At 36.4% G+C, this 22124-nt stretch overlaps 3 protein-coding genes across 3 annotated transcripts; 2 read left to right on the top strand and 1 right to left on the bottom strand.

The window, feature by feature from the left end:
* Positions 1-847: 847 nt before the first annotated feature.
* Positions 848-3709, bottom strand: LOC100854472 (pollen-specific protein C13). The gene is made up of 2 exons (XM_003634423.4): positions 3264-3709; positions 848-1354 (listed from the first exon to the last, which is right to left on the bottom strand). Exons 1-2 carry the CDS (start codon positions 3415-3417, stop codon positions 1029-1031), a joined length of 480 nt encoding a protein of 159 aa, XP_003634471.1. The 5' UTR covers positions 3418-3709; the 3' UTR covers positions 848-1028.
* Positions 3710-7169: 3460 nt separating this feature from the next.
* LOC100257534 (probable glucan 1,3-beta-glucosidase A) lies at positions 7170-11032 on the top strand. The gene is made up of 8 exons (XM_002285770.5): positions 7170-7505; positions 7587-7706; positions 7796-7993; positions 8485-8643; positions 8973-9142; positions 9996-10151; positions 10244-10596; positions 10684-11032. The coding sequence occupies exons 1-8, from the start codon at positions 7317-7319 to the stop codon at positions 10863-10865; spliced, it is 1527 nt and encodes a 508-aa protein (XP_002285806.1). The 5' UTR covers positions 7170-7316; the 3' UTR covers positions 10866-11032.
* A 7246-nt stretch (positions 11033-18278) lies between these two features.
* On the top strand, positions 18279-19503 carry LOC100252409 (FCS-Like Zinc finger 5). The gene is made up of 2 exons (XM_002285771.5): positions 18279-18775; positions 19138-19503. Exons 1-2 carry the CDS (start codon positions 18294-18296, stop codon positions 19280-19282), a joined length of 627 nt encoding a protein of 208 aa, XP_002285807.2. The 5' UTR covers positions 18279-18293; the 3' UTR covers positions 19283-19503.
* Positions 19504-22124: the final 2621 nt, after the last annotated feature.

The raw sequence follows: 22124 nt of genomic DNA, 5'->3' as shown, positions 1-22124 counted from the left end.
ATATTTTTATTCTATAACACCCTATCCCAATTTTCCCTACAACAAATGCCTAGAAAATGACCAATAAAATATTTTTGCTTCCGTGACATTTTGATTTTATAATATTTTTATTCTATAACACCCTATCCCAATTTTCCCTACAACAACAAATGCCTAGAAAATGACCAATAAAATATTTTTGCTTCCGTGACATTTTGATTTTACAATTTTTTATTTAAAATATTTTTATTCTATAACATCCTATCCCAATTTCCCCTACAATAAATGCCTAGAAAATGACCAATAAAAGTTATTTAAACCATAATTATTGCAAGCAAAATCCTTGAATTCAGTGTGGAAAGAGGTACCGAGTATGCAAGCACAGTTTCTGAGCTTTGTTGCTCATGGACATTCACCCTTATGAAATATTTGTCATTATTTTTATTCTTATTATTATTGTTCTTTACCCTAGCTCAGCCTGACAGTCAATAAGAATTTCCATCAAGAAATCAACATCTGTTTAAGCCTAGTTAAACCAGCAGAGCTAACAGCTAAGCTTGTGAAGAACATCTCGGGTGAATCACACTAAGAAGGCTTGGCATATTAGAGCAAAGGGCCATATGTGATGAGCAAAATCAGTCCAAACAACTTAAACTTAGCGTATTAGTCTCCTTTCATCTTTCGATTTAGAGGTTTCTTGCAATTGTAACTCTTAAGGTCCGCTTCTTCTGCATAGCAAGATTTCTAAAAGATGTTGGATCTCTAGCTCCTTCTAGAAACTAGGAAGATTAAACAGAAAAACAAAAAAAAAAAGGAAAAAGAAAAAAAATGGAAGAAGTAAGCAGGACAAAGGGGCAATGCAACACACTAGTGCCAAAAGTGACAGCAAGTAATATAATTTTAACGGGGTCCTTCAGCAAAGGAACACCACCAGAGTCATCCAAACACAAGATAACTTGATAAAACCATACATATATCTATGACAGGTAAAAGAAATGGTCCGGCAAGCCTAATCGATCAGACCCACAACAAGAACTAAAAAACATACTCTAATCTTCAAATTCCTGGTATTGCTGGAGAAGTTGGGTGCACTCAGACATTGGGTGATCCTTCAAGAAGCCCATTGAATTGGCGTAGCGGTTGTCTGACACAATCCCATTGTAACGGGTGAGGATCACAGCAGCACGGTCACGTCCTGGGTCAACTGATGCACAATCACTCTGGGGGCTGCTAACAAGCACAGCATCACAAAGCTGATCCTCACGGTCTTCTGTGACCATGATCTTGTAAGTTCCTGTTGAGTCTGTTATCCCCTCAATGCTGTATAGTAGTTGCATTGAGTTCCTGTCCTTGCATTCCACTCTGACCTTGGCACCTATTGAGTACAGATACAAAAAAATCAATGCCTACTGCATATTCACACACAAACTTTAGATCATTCGATCAGTCTGGGATAAGAATCCTATGAATCCAACCATCTAGACCACCTCCCAGACCAACTATATTGTTATGCTCTTACTTAACCTTGCATAGATAAAGAGTTAAAATGAATTATAAAACAGTAATTGATCAAACTTGGCATCATAAGGTCTTCTTAAATAGGATCAGCTCTTTGGTGCCCTCTCCACCAAGGTGGATCATGCATTTACATCTATGGCATTTGGGACAATTCTCTCTATATTCGAAATGTAACCATATGTCCACATGTCTACCACTCACTTGGTAGATTACCATAGTTTATCTTCAAAATGTTAAGACCCATACAAGTCATCAATATGCATCCCATGTCATTGGCATATAAAGCAATTCTCCACATGACACCTTTATCCACCTGTTTAGGCATTCATCAACTAGTCAAAGTTCCGAATTGTAAAAATACAGAAGAATTAATTTATTATGAGAGTTAGGGTATAATGCAACACTAGCTTACTCCCCAAGATTCTTCTCTACACACAAACAAGACTAGTATTGCATATAAATTCAATTCACAAAACACTAACTGACAGACACAGAGTGCTTCTAAATGTAACCAACATTTTATGTCTTTTAAAACAATAAACTAAGACCACTAATGTACACCATGCATATGAATGATCTATAGCAGATATCTCCTGGTGACTAATCTACCTCCTACATTGGCACCTTTTCCGACTCAATTGCCAACCTTTCCCCCCATTTTTGATTGCGGATCTAATTGTGCATAACTATGGGCTCCAATTGCCCATAAGTAGATTACCATAGTTTATCTTCAAAATGTTGAGACCCATATAAGTCATCAATATGCATCCAATGTCATTGGCATATAAAACAATTCTCCACATGACACCTTTATCCACCTGTTTAGACACTCATCAACCAGTCAAAGTTCTGTATTGGAAAAATACAGAAGAATTAGTTTATTATGAGAGTTAGGGTATAATGGAACACTAGCTTACTCTCCATGATTCTTCTCTACACACAAACAACACTAGTAATGCATATAAATCCAATTCACAAAGCACTAACTGACAGACACGAGCACTTCTAAATGTAACCAACATTTTATGCCTGTGTTGAAACAATACACTAAGGCCACTAATGTACACAATGCATATGAATGATCTATAGCATATATCTCCTGGTGACTAATCTATACCTCCTACATTGGCACCTTTTCCTACTCAATTGCCAACCTTTTTCCCCCTTTTTGGTTTCGGATCCAATTGTGCATAACTATGGGCTCCAATTGCGCATTATGCCCCCATATGATATTATGGTCTCAAATTTCCTGTATTGATTGATTAGGAAAGCAACATGATAACTCATATAAAACATAGCATATGCCCACATTTAGGCCCATGCTGCTCTCCACTCCCAACAAATGCACAAATCTGGATAATGACGGATCTCTAATACATGATTTGCGCGCAAGAGCCAATTGCACCTAGGGTTAAATCAATGCAAGACCAATGATTGATCACATCTTTCAGTTTTTTCTTTTTTTTTTTTTTAAAAAAAAAGAAAAATCAGCCTGGTATCTGAAATATCAAGATTTTCTAGCACGTTTGAAGCAAAAAATTAGTACTTCTTATCAAAGGCTGTTCAGCAGATAGATCGAAGCCTAGATCCGTAGCAGAAAAATACATCAAATGCCAAACACATCACCCACGGCGCACATCAGATGCTACACCACAAAGATGCACAAATCTCATATCTATTCTAGAATATCAAATCAATGTAAAAAATGACAGAGAAAACGAAAAAGGAAATTTTACAAAAACAAATTAAGAAAGAGGGATGATTACCGGCAATGTAGGTGGTGGCGGAGGTCTCGAAACCGGCACGGCAGGTGTCGCAGTAGACCCGACCTTGTAGCACGAACGGCTGCGAAACCGGGCGGCCCGCGCTAACTAGCGCCGGGAGCACACAGAGCGCTACCAAGAGCATTAGTCTCCCCATGCTTCACAGTGAGATTGAAGAGAAGATTGTACACTCTGCTCTACCCTCCAGTCACTGAAGATAAGTGAAGGATGGAATAAAGCGGCTCTTTCTGAGCGTCGTGAGCGATCTAGCGGCACACTCGCTGACGGCGCGCCACGTAATGGATTAGTGGTGTTGTGGTCATTTCACCTACAATGTGCAGGGTTGTTAACGTCTTTTGCTATCGTGCTTTCCGTTGGGCGAGTATTGATTATCCTGGTTAATTACGTCCATGCCATTCTTTTTAAAGTGATTTTGGGGGGTTTTGTTCAAAATATCTCGTAAAAGAAGATTTGAATCATTTGATTAGCATATACAGGGTTGCATTGGATTCCAGCTGTCTGTGTCGGTGCTCTGACCAGGCCCCACACAATTGTCTCCTAACTTCGCTGTTTCTGTCTCCCAAACGTGGCAAAAGATGAGCATTCTCGACAACTTCAAGCCCACGGCCCACACTTGTATTCTAGATCCAATATCTGTGAATGGGCCTGAAACACATTGGATCTCTTCATTTTCGAACAACAATCCCAAAAAACGGACCATGGACCGTCCATTTTTCCGGTTTCCGGTGTAGAAGAAGAATTGAGCCCATACGCATTATTCCACTCATGTTGCACGCAGCACGTTCCAACATAGATCAAAGATATAGAAAAAATTGTTTAAATAAATTAAAAAGAAAAAAAGAAAACCAATCGAATCTTCAAAATATTACATCAGCCACACCTTCCTACCTGAGATTACCATCACGTGAACACAGCTTTTGAGAACTTCTTGCTTTTAATTTTCAAACTAGCTAGGCAGTCTTGTTTGGATGCTAAATGTTCAAACAAGAAATTATAGATGGATTTGAATTTCCATGCATTCATAAATAGCCACTGCATCCCAATCATTAAATTTCTCAACCACCGTTTATGATTTGTCATATTTCCGTGGTCAACAGCCGCTACACCGCAAATCTTGATTGTGAATTCAAAGATTTTTAATGGAATTGAAAAGGATGCTCTTTCTCCTTCTAGTGGATCAAGCTATGAGTCTGCAATTCCAAGAACCCCACCCACCACAGCCCCGCATGTTACGGAGCTCGGTGATTCAGGGAACTTCATAGATCATGGGGCCGCTCGATGAAACAACATTGGAGGTTTTGAATCAAAATGATCATATTTTCTTCTATTTTGATTGCCTAGTGATCCAAAAAGTATGTTTAGGAACAGCCTATTTGCATGGCAATGAACCCCTTCATTCTATGGTTAGGGGTTTGTTTTATCAAACGTTCACCAAACCTTTGTAGAGAAATTGAGTGCTCTACTGGTTCTATATGTTTTCCTCTTGTAGATCTCATCCTCGTTGCCAATGTCCTCTTCTACACAGTAAGGTAGAAAATGTATCATCTTTATCATTATCCTTGTTCGTAAAAATAGTCATATTATATATAACCTTTGATGTTATGGATTAAAACAAGAATTCATCTACGATACTAGCTATTACTACTAAAGATTCTTCCACGTTACTTATTTTACAACCGCAAGTCTAGCTCGTCCAATCTATCAGATGTCCAGGAGACTTTGGCACGCATAAGAAAAAGGCCTAGAGGAAGGAATTCCATGGATCCTTTTAACCATAAGATGCTTCAAGGCAAAAAAGTTAAGAACAATAAATAGGAAAAAGATACCAAAGCAGAATTGTCAGAAGGGAAGAACTAGAACCAGTTTACCAATGCTTTGCTGCCTGCTAAAAATTGTCATCCAACCAGAAAGAATTATGCAATCAAAATGTTTCAATTCTTTGTGTTTTGTGTTTGAATATGATTTAACCAAGGTATTTTTTTAGATTTCAAAAGAGTTCAGATTTTGAGCTCACGTTGTAACTTCGGAATTTTCCTCACTTGATGAGTTATAAGCCCAAGAACATTGTAGTTGAGCAAAACCAATGTCGCATATTGGTGGCTTGATTGGCTATTAATATCAAAAGCAAAAAAAATGGAGTTGTCCACTGATATATGTGGTAATGGAACACTCTTCTTGGTCCATTGTGCCAGTTAGTTGAGTGGGACGTTCACTGGTTTTCCCCACTGCCACCGCAACCTCATCTTCGTTGACTTGTAATGTCTCTGAGGAAGCAGTAGTGGTGGCTTTCCTAAAGAAGTTGGCAACACAACCATCATCATAAATGAATATTTTTTCTCGCACTTCCACTTCCACTTCCACGATGTAATAAACAAGCCTGTTCATTCGATTCTTCTGGCCACATACAAAAGCAGGCATCTCATTCTCTCCCACCCACCCACTCACGTGGATTCCCCTTTTCATTTCATAATCTATTGTCTTTTTAGTTTTGGGAGAATTATGTTTTGGGGTAGATGGACCCTCAAATTAACAAAAGGTCCATATAACTCTTCAAATTGAGCCCAAGACCCAATGAAAGTATGGAAATTGAGTTAAATGATATCATCCTTCAGTATTTCCAAAAATGCCCTTTGTTGATTTTGAGAAAAAAAATTAATATTTTTGAAAAATATTTTTATTTAATTTAATATTTTTAAAAAATACTTTTATGTAATTTAATATTTTTTAAAAATAAATTTATTTTATTTAATATTTAAAAAAATATTTAATTTAATATTTAAAAAAATATTTAATTTAATATTTTTTTAAATACTTTAATTTAATTTAATATTTTTGAAAAAAAATTTTAATTTAATATTTTTGAAAACTACTTTTATTTAATTTAGTATTTTAAAAAAAAAATTATTGAAAAAAAATTATTTAACTTAATTTTATAAAATATTTTATATGTGTTCTTAAAGGGTATATTTGTCTGTTACTATTTCATATCTTTCAACTCAATTTGAAGAGTTATATGGACCTTTTGTTAATTTGGGAGCCCATCTACCCCCAAAAGGTAATTTTCCCTTTAGTTTTTCAATAATGGTGTTATCCATTTCCAATTTGTACAGATTAATTTATCTGTATTGAATAGGAAGGTGAGAGACGCCAACTAGTCCTTAGGTCTATATGGATGGTAGTGCTTGTAAATTTATTTACAGAAAGGAGACATTATATTATAGAAATCAAAAAAGGAAAAAGGAGCAGCACAAAAAGGAGCAGCACAAGAGTTAGCGGAAAGATACAAGAAGGGTACCATTGCTAGCTTGCCAAAACTCTCACAGAATAAACTTTACCCCTTCCATGAAGACTTCACTGTTAGCAAAATTCCAACAAGTCTGAGCTGGTATGGACATGCAAGAAAGGCCAGTACAGTACATTAAACTATAGTGCCAAGCTTATAATGGGAGACGGCAGCAGGAGAGAGCAAAGAATTTTCATTTTTCAACTAATTCAAACATGTATACATGCCCTCAGGCTCATATGAGGAAGAGCTTATCTAATATTCAGTCTCTGTTTTACAGAATCGAGTAAAATATTATGCCCCTTATTTTTCCTATTGATTGTGTCATCATCCTATTGCTTGATTTTATGTATACTCAAATAAAAGGATCCTAACCGAAAATATCATATTTCAAATGGTAGACTTAATCCAACTCCATCTCTAGGCTCCGCCTGCCAACTAATTTTATAATTGGTCTTCCCCATCACGATCATGTTGAAAAGTAACGTGACCTAACTCTCATAAATTTATAAAGCGGAATATTGACTGCAGAAGTTGAATACTATTTTGTCTGGAGTTGATACTTTACATCACCCCCCTAACTCCAATAAATAAAGACTTGCAAATTCAACTCTCAACCAATGCAGATCATCAACTCCTAATTATGGGTCACAGTTCTAGATTGTTGACACCAAGCGGGTAGTCAATATATATGCATGTGATCCCAAAGCAGGCCAGTACATCCAGTAGTGAAAACCCAAAAGAAAGATCATATGACGGGCACCTCAACAACTAAACTACTGAGCATTCTATGCGCAGCCTTTTCTTGTATACTGTCTCTTTCTTATGGGAGAGTAAATCCCAATTTTCAAGTTAAAGCGGTAAATCTTGGAGGTTGGCTGGTTACAGAAGGTTGGATTAAGCCATCTCTCTTTGATGACATTCCCAACAAAGATTTCCTGGTTTGTGCTACATGACTTTACTGCATGCCCTCCTATTCATAGTCCATTTCTCAGTGATATTGCATCTCCTCTAATATGCAGGATGGAACTGAACTCCAGTTCAAGTCAGTAACAATTGGGAAGTATCTCTGCGCAGAGACGGGAGGTGGAACAATCATAGTTGTGAATCGAACAGCGGCCTCGGGCTGGGAAACATTTAGAGTAAATTAGCTTCTTGTATATGATTTGAATCTATTATTTGCTAACTTGATTGGAGTTGATTGAGGCATTCTGTTCCTTGCTTGGGATAGTTGTGGAGGATCAATGAAACCGCTTTCCATTTTAGAGTCTTCAACAAACAGTTCATGGGACTAGACACTGCCGGCAATGGGATCGATATAGTAGCAGTTTCAAACACCCCTGGTGGATCCGAAACATTCCAGATCGTGAAGAACCCAAATGATTCGAAGCGGGTGCGAATCAAAGCACCTAATGGGTTCTTCTTACAGGTGATTGGCTTTCTTATTTTGGCCATATTTGTCTTTGGAATATGCACACAAGATAACAAAATATAGGCCTTGGTTTACACGCCCTCCAGCTTCATATGCGTTGTTAGTTTTCAACTAGGTTCTTTATATGCCGACACAAAAACAGCCAAAGAAGACTATTATTTGGGAGTAAGAAAAATGAACGAACTTGACGTTTTCTGGATTTTACTTTCAATCATTTGATTCATTTCGGTCAAAGCCCCAATGACATGAAATACTGAAAAGTGAAAACTAGCTACTGCCTGACTTCATCCAAAAATTTTCTTTGAATTAATAAGAAAGTATTTCAACATCAAGCCCTAAATTCTAGTTTGTTCAAGAGATTCAGAGTTTCTTTCCTTGAGTTCGTGGTGCTATCCAAACTCCAATTGCCCACAGTTAGAGCAGCAGTTTTCTTTCAATCTTGGCGTTGAGACATTTCAGATTTTAGACGAAGTGAAATTGACATACAGGCGAAGACAGAGGAGCTGGTGACAGCTGATTATGCAGGAGACGGTGGATGGGGTGATGATGATCCCACGGTGTTTGTGATGACCGTCAATGTAGCCTTGGAAGGCGAGTTTCAAGTCACTAACGGCTATGGCCCAGACAAAGCTCCTCAAGTCATGAAGGTAAGAGACATGCATGTTATAAGACCAGGTTCATTTACGACCTTTTTTTTCTATCAAATTGTAGGGTTTAATTGTTTCTTACACTACTTGAAATCTTGCCATGTTTTTGAAGCCAAATGCCTTTTTATCCATTGACTTCTTTTTTAATAAAAAGACTCCAATGGGTAGTCCACTATCATCAGGATGTGGAAAGTTTTTCACCTCAACTCTCCCAGTCAACAATTGCGAATCCACCAACACCTTTCATCCTTGGATATGCAAATCCACGGACTCATCAATTCTACCATTAATTTTTAGACTTGTGGTTGTTATTCCAACGTACATAACAGGAGCACTGGAGCACATTCATTGTGGAAGATGACTTCAAGTTCATATCAGAAAATGGATTGAATGCAGTGAGGATTCCTGTTGGATGGTGGATAGCATGTGATCCAACACCTCCATCTCCTTTTGTTGGAGGGTCTTTGTACGCCCTTGACAATGCCTTCACTTGGGCTCGGTATGTATATTTATTATTTAATTTCATCCAACGCCACTATCTAGGGCCTGGGACCAGGGCTGATAGTCATATCCAATCTTGGAATTTGGGCTGGGACTTTTGACTAGTTGGCCTAAACTTACCCCCCAGAAACTCTTGCCACAACCCAACCCAACGAAGGGTCATAGAGGTCCTATTTTCTCCTCTCAGGCACAAACTTTAGCATGCACTTGAAGTTGTCTTATTTTATTAAATTTGTCCCCACTATTGCTCTGGCAAGACTGGCTAGTTTTAAATCTCAGCAGGGATTGTTACAGGAAAGTCATTGGTAACAGCAGATGTATGGTATTCTCATGTCATCATGTGCAACCTAGGCTAATGTGACCAAATATATTGGCTGAATTAAATGTGCCAATGGAACCAGCTAAACCCCAAGCTTTGCGTTGAAGCCAATTAAGTGTTTCCAAATAGGGGAGTTCAAGCGCCATGGCTTAACAAGTCAAGAGGCAACAGACACGAGAACTAGGCATTATGTAGCTGTGGTAATATATTCCCATGGGATAACAAAAAGGAAAGAGTTGCAAATATGAAGTATGTATGATAAAAAGAATCTGGTAACTTTTAGAATCTACTGCCATCATAAATTTGGATTATTATAGATATAAATGTACCACTTACCCACACACACTAAAAAAGGGAAGAACTACTTTAATTAGCATGCTAAATTCAGCTGGGAGAACTAGTTGGAGTTCAAAGAGTAAAATGAACCAAACTTGAATATACTAGAATTAGGCTGTAGGACTGGTTGTTCCAATTCATGCTTAGAAAACTGACTTTTCTTCATCTGGTTGTGTTGCTCTGTTTCCGTTTCCAGGAAATATAAGGTGAATGTTATAATTGATCTACATGCAGCACCGGGTTCTCAGAACGGTTGGGAACATAGTGCTTCCAGAGACGGGTCTCAGGAATGGGGGAAGACTGACCAGAACATACAAAAGACCGTGGCCGTTATAGAATTCTTAACTGCCAGGTACATAACACAAACAGTAAGCTTTCTATAACTGGGTAATGGAATAGGTCAGGATTGAACCTTGTTTTCAACTGCTATTATGTTCAAAATAGGTACGCCAACAACCCCAGCCTTTATGCAGTTGAGCTGATAAATGAGCCTCTATCACCGGGAGCAACTCTAGAAATGGTTACCAAGTACTACAGGGCCGGTTATGAAGCTGTGCGGAAGCATTCTTTGACAGCTTATGTGGTCATGTCAAACCGATTAGGACCAGCTGATTCGAGGGAGCTCTTTCCTCTCACCAGTGGCTTAAGTAGAGCAGTCATTGACGTCCATTACTACAACCTCTTCGAAGATATGTTTGACCACATGACTGTCCAACAGAATATTGATTTCGTCAACACCAACAGATCAGCACAATTGGGGCGTGTAACCACTTCCAATGGGCCTCTCACTTTTGTTGGTAAAGTACTCATGCCTGAAAATATTGACTTTGTAGTTTTGTTTATCAGTGGATCCGATAAATGAACTAGATTGATGTTTAATGCAGGGGAATGGGTGGTAGAATGGAAAGTTGAGGGAGCTACAAAGAAGGACTACCAGAGATTCGCAAAGGCTCAATTGAAGGTGTTTGGGCGGGCAACTTTTGGGTGGGCTTACTGGACTCTGAAGAACGTGAAGAACCATTGGAGCCTAGAGTGGATGATCAACAATGGTTACATCAAGCTTTAGACTTCAACACCATTATCAATTTACATTTGCAGTTTTTGTGTTATTACCATTGGAAAGAAGAAAAGGGCATATCTGCAACATGCTCAAGGACAATTAATGGAGTATGGACTACTAAACACTGTGACAGACTCATGAATATAAAATAATGGTCTCCATTAATTTTCAAATACCCATAAGATAAGCAGGTCGGAATCCATCTCAACATTCACAGCTTGATTGGTTCAACATGGGCTTGCCCATGCACACTAATAGAGACCTGGTTAATCCACTTGGTTGGTCATGAACATCCAACGGATCAAAGATCTATAGTAAACTGTAATCTGCATTTTCAAAAACGAAAGCAAAATATACCCAAAAGCTGGAAGCCTGGAAGCAGGCATTTAATTGGTCCGACTGTTTACCTTTAGAGAAGGCATTGCCTCGTTTAAAAACTCCAAACTGCTTGTGAGAGTCCCAATCGGCGCAATATTTGAGTATTGGAATTCAGTCATGGAACTAATAACTAATAAGAGAGACCGCCAATAATGTGTCCGTTGTGTGAATTGGGCACTAACCCTTTACTACCACAAATGAAACCCAGAAAAATAAAATTCAGAGTGGAGTCCATGGCAAAAGGGGCGGCAACCTTTATGCTAGCATCACAAAGTTTTGGTGAATGCCCCTTTTTGGTGGGAGCATCAATTACCACAAATGGGATGAGATTTTATATTGAACTATAATGAAAACACCAAAAGTAAAAACAAAAAATCATCCCAGCACAACCGAACCATGTGTTTCATGAACTAGCCTAATGATCATCATGGTTAAGGAAGATATTTTTTGGTAATGCTGGTGGGTGCCCCTACCATTCAGTACTAGTCATCGAGGAAGCGACTTCACCATCCCCACACCCACTTTTGGATGTACTTAGGACCTAAGCGACTGCTTTGCCTAACCATTTCTTGCCAATTCAAGGGAAATAAATGGTCATGACATTAGCATACCTCATATTCAACTGGGCTATTCACATGCGTGGGTTCCAAGGTCTAGAATGGAAGACCATTAATTAAAATGGGACCCTTTAGAGGACCCTCATAGCTAACTTCAAAATAATTGCTAGATCCAGCTACCAATATTATTTGATGGAATGTGACACAGTCACACATACCGCAAGTAAAAGGGGAAAAGATGGAAATGATAGAGACCAAAGCTGGAAGCATTTTGCATTGTGAAAGTGGTGAAACCCAAAAGCAATATGTGGTAAATTTTGAAAATCCTCATCTGCAACTGAGCTGTTGAGTTAAACAATGTGCACTTTTTGTAACCAGCATCAGCATAAGCATAAGCATCTTCCACTCACAAGTCTTCTTACATTGTATTGTGCCATGGAGGTGAAAAAGTGTGATGTGCTTTCTTTTCTTAGCACCTTTAGGTGACAAGAGAGAAGAAAAGTGGGTTCCCTTTTAAGGAGGAACCATGTCAAATCTTTACTAATGATGTCCAATATGTTACAAAGACTTGGAAAGCCAATTTTATAATAGACAAATATTTAAGGGGAAAGTGTAGCCCGACTTCCTTGAAAAAAAGAAATGTCGACATTTGAAATTTGTCAAAGGTGATCTAATGGGAAAATTATGAAAATCTATAAAGTCTCACAAATATTCCCTATGTTCTCCTAATTGATTCATTATATATCCTACCTTCTTCTCTAAGTGACCATCAGTTAACACATCTAGAATCAAATTTGTTGGAAATGACTCATTTCCCATTGCTGAAAAGCAGCAAAGAATTATAACTTTCATTTACCTCGACTTAGTACTAAAATAAAAATAAAAATTACAACAATTGATGATAAAACAGATATTCCTTACTTACAATTTAATCATTTGAGCTAAGTATCTTCAATAAACTTTAAAGATCCAAATCTCTTTGGAAAGAAATGAAAGCATCCAGAAACTAATATGGTGAAAGTTATTTTAATCCTCCTGCTAAGATACGTGATCTGTCTAACAGATGATTTTCCTTAGTACCAGACATGACACACAACAAAAAATAATCAAACTTTCCCTTGATATGATCTGGATGATGTGCTTACACATCAACTATTACTTTGTTAAAAACATTTACCCATAACAAAGATATAACTCCTGCTTTGGAATCTCTTAGTATAGTACTTGGGCAGATTTTCATCTTTCCACTCTGTTTCTTGTAAGCTGTAACCATCATGGGCACTTTTAATTTTTCCTTTTCTGTGTCACCCGATATGGAAGCTAGTACTGGTAGCCTCAGTAACATCTTTCCAGTTGAAATGACACCCTGCTTGTTGTAATGGAATAACATTTTCTTGGAAATCAGAAACAAAAAAGGACATCCAAGTGGGGACTCAATGAGGAATTCCCTAGTGCTAGTCTTATGAAGTAACTTATTACTTCATCTGGTGTTCGGGTACCCAAATACCCCCCAAGTCTCCTGTCTCCATACTCAACCAGTATAGCTTGTTCGTATTTTTGTACTTGATCTTAATATAATGGTGTGAATCAAAACATTACCATAAATAATATGATTAATGGCACTATGAGTTACCAAAGCCTTGTGGGGTTTCTCTTGAATTTTGTTGGGTCTCTGAAATTTCATTGCTAGGATTAAGAAAATGGATACTATTCTGATTAAAAAAAAAAAAATCTCAAAAGAGGGAAGTAGAAAACCCAAAGTGGTTGAGCAAGGGACTGGATGTGTAGATTTGCCTTGAATGTTAGCCACTTGAAACTGCCAGTCTGGGAGTCAGAAGGATGTGGCTGGGTCCAACTCAAGGCTGCATTATTAGCTTCTATTTCTTTTCTGGGATTTGGTTTCTTTCCATTTCGGTATTGCCATCTTTGGCTGCCCAAAATCCTATTCCCCCATTTAGTGGATGAGGATCTTTCTATACACCATCCCACAAAATTTGAGTCCTAGATATGCCCCAAAGGTCTTCTTGTCATCTCTGTCGGTTGCTCACCATTATACTCTTCTTATGGCACCTCTTTAAAATGAAGTTCACCCCTAATAATGAGGAGGGTGCCCCTTCATCTATGTCTTAAGATTTTAAAAACATGACAGGTATCAAAGTCCCATTAATACTAATAAATGGGTTGCCTCAATTGAGTTAGTGACACCATATTTCTTGGTTGTTTGATTGATGGAAAGCCGTAATTTGAGGAACTAAATATAATAATCATGCATTTTAAGGTTGTAATACGAAGCACAAAATATAAGAAAAAGCACACAATTTAAATTCCTAACTTCGAGCCCCGAATTCAAAATTTTAAACACAAAATAGATCCTATATTTTAATTTTTAAGGCTGTAAGTCCATTTAGATCCGGTGGGCAGACCAGGGTTGGACCCCACAAATAATTGAGGCACAGTGGTGACAGGCGCTGAAACTGACACTTCACACGGACAGATCCACTTACTGGTCCAGTCGGTCGTACCAAGTTTTACATTCCCACCTCTGTAAGAGTAAGACTGTAACTGCCACTTGTTTTAGTTTTCAGCTTTTCACACACGCATGAAACATATCGCACACCTCCAAACTGCTGCCCACATCATAATAAAGCGTAAAAAAATCCATATCACGGACTAGAATATTTTTGTTATGAAAAATTAAATAAACTTTTTCCATGACACTTGATAATTAGCCCATATATATATATATATATATATATATATATATGTATATATATATAATAATAATAATTGGTTAAAAGAGATGAAATAATTCTCATATTTATAAATTTATTTTTTTTATATTTTTATTTGAAAAATAGACTATTCTTTATATAAATATCATTAACTATTTTAAGTATTTACAATTTGTTTTAAATAAAAATATTATTTTAAAAAAATAAAAATAATAAAGACATTTTCATCAAAATGAAGCAAAAAAAAAAAATGAAAAATTAGATCCCCAAAATTCTATGAACAATAATGAAAATATTGCAAAGTAATGGAATATCGGAGGCCAAGTTTTATCATAAATTAAGAAATGATAAAATAAGTAATAATATACATATTAAAATTATTTTATTTAAAAAAACAATATATGTATGATAAAATTTATGATATTTGGTAATAATAAAATATGTATTGATAAAAAATATAAATTTTGATAATGTACTCTAATACTAATGTAGGTTAAATATTTGTTTTCATTCAATATTAATAATTTTTATAAATTACATTTTAATGATTTCATCTAATACTAAAATAGGGACAAATGTGGTTTCATAATACTTAAGGATGAAAGAATACTATCTCGATGAAAAGAATATTAGCATCATAATTTAGAGTATTTATAATATTGATAGTAATTACCAACATGTCATGCATAGGTTTTTTTAACTCCTGTTCACTATAAAAAAACTCCATCTTCACCCATGTGTTTGTTCAAAATTCTTATTGCATCTAATTTAAAATGTCATACGACATTTGTATAAGAGGATAATATATCATAACCATCAAAACTTGAACTTTAGTTTATCTCATGATGTGAACAAAGTTGTTAATAACTTATGATATAAGGAGTATAAATGTTGGATTCGTTTGATGAGTGACTGAGATCCTATTTTCATGGTTTTAAAACCGTAAAAAATGACTCATCGTCAAATGTTGTCATCTTTAATTGTCTCATCTCTTTATATGATGTTTTAATTGCTTTTATGTTTAGAGTAGCTCCTTTAAAACCATATTTTTCATATTACGTGTTGTGTGTAAAATTGACTACACTGATGAATGAGGTCAATGAATATTGACTTTGATCACATTATGCAACATCTTCTCTATCATTGTCATTATTATCACCATCTTCATCATCTCCTTTTTTTGTAAAGATGGAATAATTAAAACCAAGAGTATAATTATTATTACTGTAATTAGCACTAATAAAATCAACACAAAGAGGTTGTGATGGTCTTGGCATTGTCTGCTTAAATGAATATGGTTCACCCCCACATCTATCATTCTAAACTTTAAACAAAATTCTTTTAACATCAACATTAAGCTCGTATGATAATTTGCAGATTAATTTTTCATCATCATCATCTAATTGCAAGGGTTTAACCCATTGAAACAAATAATCCTCCCATGTTTCTCCATCCTCAGCTGAAATATTAAGAGATTTAAGAAATATGTATCTACAACTTTATCATTCTCAAACTTCATATCTCACAACTTTAGTTGCATGTTGTGACGATAAAAAACTAATTATTGAAACCTTAGGTAGGCGGGTCAATTCTTTTGTTTCATGTTGATTGAAATAAATATGTTCTAATTCATCTTATAAGTTGAAAATGATGTAGTTTATTATAAAATCTTAATGATTATCTTCCTCATATTAGAAGTTTTATTCACTTGCATAAGTCTAATGAATTGCAGACAAATAAATGACATGAGCACATACATAATTAAAATGTTTTGGTTTTAATATTATACTTTTCTAGTCATGATAAATATTGAACGAGAACTATTTTTGTCTTGGAAATGATTATAATTTAATTCCTAAATCCTTTCTTTACATTTCAAAAGAGTATAAGTTAATGTATTTAACATGACAATATTGAATATTTAGTAAATTTATAAATATAATGACAAAAAAACTTATAATTTGTATCAGTTTGTAATATCACACCATCAATATTACCGTATTTTTTAAATTAATCAAGCATTTTAGCAATAAGGTTAATTAGACAATGATGACATGTATAACATCAATTAGATCAGGATAGTGCTAACTCTCTATTTGTATTTAACCTTAGATTAAGGTATATAAAAAAGCTACAAAATGAAATATAATTAGAAAAGAGTTAATACTATGCAAAACTCACAAAATATTAAGATTTATTATGTTTGGTAACTTGACAATAAATATAATTACTTACTACATAAGGTGGATTGTGAGTGTTTTATTTCATTGTTTATTGATGATATTTTGAATCCAATCTAATTTATACCATTTACATATTTGACGTTGTCTTTCATTACATAAGCTAACTTGTAAATAATGATATTATGGGATCAATGCTTGAGTGCACTCGTTGAATAATCGAGTATACTAGCTCAAAATTGCCCCAACAATGACTACTATATCCTAAAAATGACGATCAAACATTTTTTGTTTAACTTTTATTATTATTATACAACTTAATTTATTCTATGTCCATCTATCATTTATAAATAATTTATTCAAATCAACCTTCTTTTTTCACAGAGGGTGATGTAGTTTATGACAACCTTTATTACCCTAAATTAGATGAGACTTTTCTCATCTATGCTACTAACCAATGATGGTGGTATAAAAGGTTAGTTATTTTTTATACAAGAAATATTTATTAACATAATTTAGATTAAAACAATTATTGAAAAATCACTTAACCGTTATAAAGCATTTTCAATCGTTACATCTCATACAAATTAAAATCTAAGCATTGAATAACGAGATGGTCATTGAAAAACATTTTCCATTGTTACATCGATGATCAAATATAGCCATTGGATGGGAGTAATCACAAAAAATAATAATAATAATAATAGCTTGTATTTGGCATGGACCGTCCCATTTGTGCCACTCTAAGACCTTTCCCATTTTTCGCGGACCATCATAAAAAATGAGCAATTTCGTCTCTCCTTCCATCTTTTCATACCGAGGCACCCGCAAAACCCGATTTCCGTCGGATTTTTTCACAACTTTGGTCTAACTTTTCCTCCACACCAGTGGATCTGTATTGCTCGCTCGTCCCTTGGGTGGTAACAGCCACTACCCACCATCGAGTATTTATTGGAGCGACAAAACTATGTTCAAAATTCTAAATCAAATTATGTCACAATGAACCAATGACAGTTTACCTGCTTGTTTGTCGAATATATGTAACCTGGACAAAAATTTTCACATTACAAGATAGGAACTTAATTGGAATATCTGATGAGTAAAAGGTAGAATTGGAAAAAAATGCTAAATTATGTTAAGTATTTTACACTGATAATAGCAATTAAAACAACTCTCTAAGAATGGTAATTGCTCTAGCGAATTGCCACGTCTAATTTGTATAAAAGGAATCAAATTTGAGGTTGCATGAATCCTTGGATAATGCCTAAAATTGATGATGAACCTATGATTAAATTAACGTTATTAAAACAAAACTGTTTTCTTTTGATTAGAGTTCGTGGGACAATATGATTTCGAAATTTTAATTTTTTTAAAAATAGTTAATAATGTGAGAAATAAATATTTGGAAAATTAAGGGGCATGTGCTTGGTCATAAATCCATATGTGACATGGAGCATCGCTGGAGTGAATAATCACATTAATAATAATAAAAAAGTAAGACTAGCATTTCATTTAAAATGGAAAAAAAAGCCTTAATTAAGAAAAAAAAAAAAAGGATGACGTGGGATTTTCACATTAAAACTTGTAATGAACGGTCCGGATTGGCTCCTTGCTTTCTGGCCCTGCGTTTATCTTCCCCTCTCCACTCCTTCTCCTTTACTTCTCTCCCACAGCGTTCTCTCTCTAGACTTTGAGGTGGTGAAGAGACGAGGAGTAAGAGGAGCAGCAGCAGAAGAGAAGATGTTGTTGGGAAAGAGGCCACGTCCTCCGATGAAGAGAACAACAAGCATGACTGAGTTCACTCTTGATCCGAACAGCGTTCAACAACCACCTTCTGATTCACAAAACCCCTTCAAGGATCGCCCCAAATCAGTTGGATTTGGAGGTGACCCGTATAGACAGCCCAGTGGCGTTGATGGATATGGATTCGATCATCGCTTCTTGTCCGCGGTCTCACCCAGGAATCCTAGGCGTTACTCCGCTGATTTCGTCGACAACTCTCACTTCTTGAGAGCATGCTGCCTCTGCAAGCGCCGCTTGGTCTCTGGCCGTGACATCTACATGTATAGGTACTCCATCACTCTCACAAGCCTTTTTCTTTTTCAAAATCTACCTTTCCAGATAATTTTTTCTGGGGCTGAGTTTTCTTGGGCTGTAAGAAGATAATTTGAGCCTTTCCGAGGGTTCATCTTATTGGGTTTGATTTTTTGTTTCATATCATAAAAAGTCCATCGTTCTGTAAAGCCATATATTTTTTTCCATTGAATTCTAAAAATTCAGTGTTTTCTTCAATAATGTTGACCGGCGGCTTCTAAATTTCCTTCCTCAAATACTCGGAACTGTAGACGGAGATTTTTTCCCTAAATTTTCGGAAGCTTAAAATTTATGTGAAAAATATATGATGGAAACGTTGAATTGTTGTTTTCTTCAGGGGTGATAGCGCTTTCTGCAGTCTAGAGTGCAGGCAACAACAAATGAACCAGGACGAAAGAAAAGAGAAGTGCTCATTAGCTTCAAAGAAGGAAGCCACAGCATCCACCGCCGGATCCGAAGGCGAGACGGTGGCCGCCATTTAAAGGCACACCGGGGAAAAGGGATTTATATCTAAGCTATAGATATGGTGTGGGTTGTAGTTACCTCTGTATGCAAATTGGGCAAGTTTTGAAACCAGTATTATTTCATGTGGTCCAAGTCCAAACGTATATACCACTTCAACTCGCTGTACTTCTTCCTGGTTTCTTTCCTGTTAATCACGATCTTGGTACTAATGGAAGAAATTAAATTCCCGATTTCACAAGTCCCATTTGATTTCAACTTTTGTCACGTGAATGGTGGAAAGAAAAAAAGATCAATTGATTCTCCTCCAAATTTGAGTGGGATGGGTTTTTCGTATCTATCAGATTCCCCATTGTTTTCTTGATACCTCCTGGCCTTTGATTAATTTGATCCATGCATGGGGTTGTATCATGTATACATGATGGTACTTTATTGGAGAAAATAATGACCACAAACATTAATCAAATATCAAGAGACTTGCATTTAATGACTCTTCAGGTCCGTGAAGTTTGCTGGATGTCGGATTGAGAAATGGAGGGGGAATCAAATGTAGCATAATGACAACATCGTAATAAACTGTGAAATGTGAAATCGTAGGTAAGTGAGGAAATGAGGGAAAAAGGAATCTGTGGCTTAGTCAGATTTGCATGGTGTGGGTCCGGCGTCGCACAATACAAGAGAAACAGAAAGAGATTCATTTGGAGGCAAGTCTTTTTACTGATTCGGGTGGTGGGTGTGGGGCCATCCTAAATCAATACCATTGTCCCCACCCTTTTTGTCCTCCTGGTCCCATCTGATCATGGTTCCACATGATTTTCCATTTTTCTTCCCTTTTTCACACCTTGCCACGTTCAGACCTCATTCACCGCCTCACTCCCTCAAAATTCACCAAATCTACTTTTCAGACTTGGAAATCTCAGTAGTTGTAATTTCTTTTTTTTTTTTCTCATTACAACTCATCCACATAATTAATTTCAAGTACGAAGATTGAAAAATAACATATGAAGGAGGACTTGCACGTGCAGTTTTTTTTTCTTTTATTTTTGTTAAAAAAAATAAAAATGGGACCCTGGATCAGGTGGAATAAGAGAGACACCGTCAATTTTGCATAGTTTATTTGGAGGGAAGACCCCTTGAAGAACAATGGGCATCTTGATGCCCCTCGATTTCCCGACCTCCAGAAAAAGCCCTCGTTTACTTGCATTAATTTCAAGTCCTTGTCCCCAATCTGTACCATACTGATTTTATTTTTATAAATTGAAAGGGCGTCCTCTATGAGTTCTGACCTCAGAATCTTTTGAAATTCTTTAATACCCCTCCTATGGCATTATTTTTACATCTCCGTCCTGTAATCTTGTTATAAAATATTGTCCTTGGGGATTTGCATGCCCAACGAGTTTATGATGCAGAGGGTAAACAACAAAGGTGGATAAAAATGAAAGTAGGATAAAGCTAAAGATGCACCAACATAGGGATAGGGGTAATGATACCAAAGCCCCTTACGGAATAGATATGAAATCTAGAACAAAGTAGGGAAGGCGTGAGTGAATTTTGTTTTTTAAGGGTGGGGCGATTGGCCTCCCAATTTGGCCAATTGGATTTTTGCGACACAGCAAAAATGGGATCGAATGCTTCCCCATAGAATTTTCATTTGTTCTCTTCTCTACCCACATCAACAATATAAAAAGGAAAAAGGTCCATTGTTCTAAGCAAATAGAATAGAGTGGGCCTGCATCGCTGTTGATGAGGCGGCAGTCTCCAGCACAACATAATTTATTGGAATTTGGTGTTGCATTACTTTCAAGGCCCGGGTGAAGAGGCTTTGGGGGGTGTCAACAAATCAACAAATTGCACCCCCAACTCTGCCGTGGATCAGGAAACAATTGGGACAATAATGAGCCTGCACCTCTACTTAAAAAAAATATCAAACTGCTTTCGTAGGAAATCTAGACGTTCAGTGAAAGTTACTTTGCTGTCAGTTTCTTATATTAAACTCCCCTCTATATTCTTATTTGTATTCGACGCCCCATTAGTTTTACAAGCCACTCCGGCAAGTGGGCATGTGTCTGCATCCATTACTAATTAACACACATCAATGCACTTAATTATTGTGTTCGACTCATCGTGGTTTCTATAAAAATATCAGGTGTGCCGTGTCGCTGACTCGAGAGATTCCTACTTTGTTCCATGGGGTCATCCACAACCAATCTCTCAACTCTCTTCAATGCCCTCTGCCCATCCTGATCTGCCCTGACCGCTAATCTCATTAATTTGCTTGACCGATGTAATCTTTATTTTCTCTTTTTGAATTCAAAGCTGGGGAATGATTCTACCTGACCCACTTGTATGTTCTATCCCCCTTCATCTAGTTTAACTATCACTTTGGTAATGGATGCCATTTGCAAACTTAGGTGCTGATTCCTTGGCGTTTTCAATCAATTCTGTTTTTTTTTTTAATCTGAAATACTGTGTGCCACAAACTCAATTTTCACTCACTTTTTTCACCAGTCGATTCTATTAGTTGGGTTTTCGATACCCAACAAGGAAAAGTAAAATTGGGATACAGACATCTAAAAACAAAATATAATTTAAGGAAAAAATTAGAGGGAGGAAAAAAAAGCCATAAGCGAAAGGGAATGGCATATAGGTGGGCTACCCTCCATGACCTTACATATTGGAGTGTAGTGCATTAGGTGATAGGCTAATAGGTTAACAGGATGAACTTGGTCCAAGTGCATTGGGTTTAAATCATTTTCCTCAGTTCCCCATCAGCGTAATAGCAAGTGAAAGCTCATGTTCCTTCGTTTAACCTAGGTTGTTACCTATGAAATTCGGTGCTTGTAGTTCAGTCTCTCACGACAT

The sequence above is a fragment of the Vitis vinifera genome, chromosome 18 (genome assembly GCF_030704535.1).
Source record: "Vitis vinifera cultivar Pinot Noir 40024 chromosome 18, ASM3070453v1".
Lineage (NCBI taxonomy): Eukaryota > Viridiplantae > Streptophyta > Magnoliopsida > Vitales > Vitaceae > Vitis > Vitis vinifera.
Note: the sequence above shows the minus strand (reverse complement) of the source record. Positions and strands in the feature narration are given on the sequence as shown.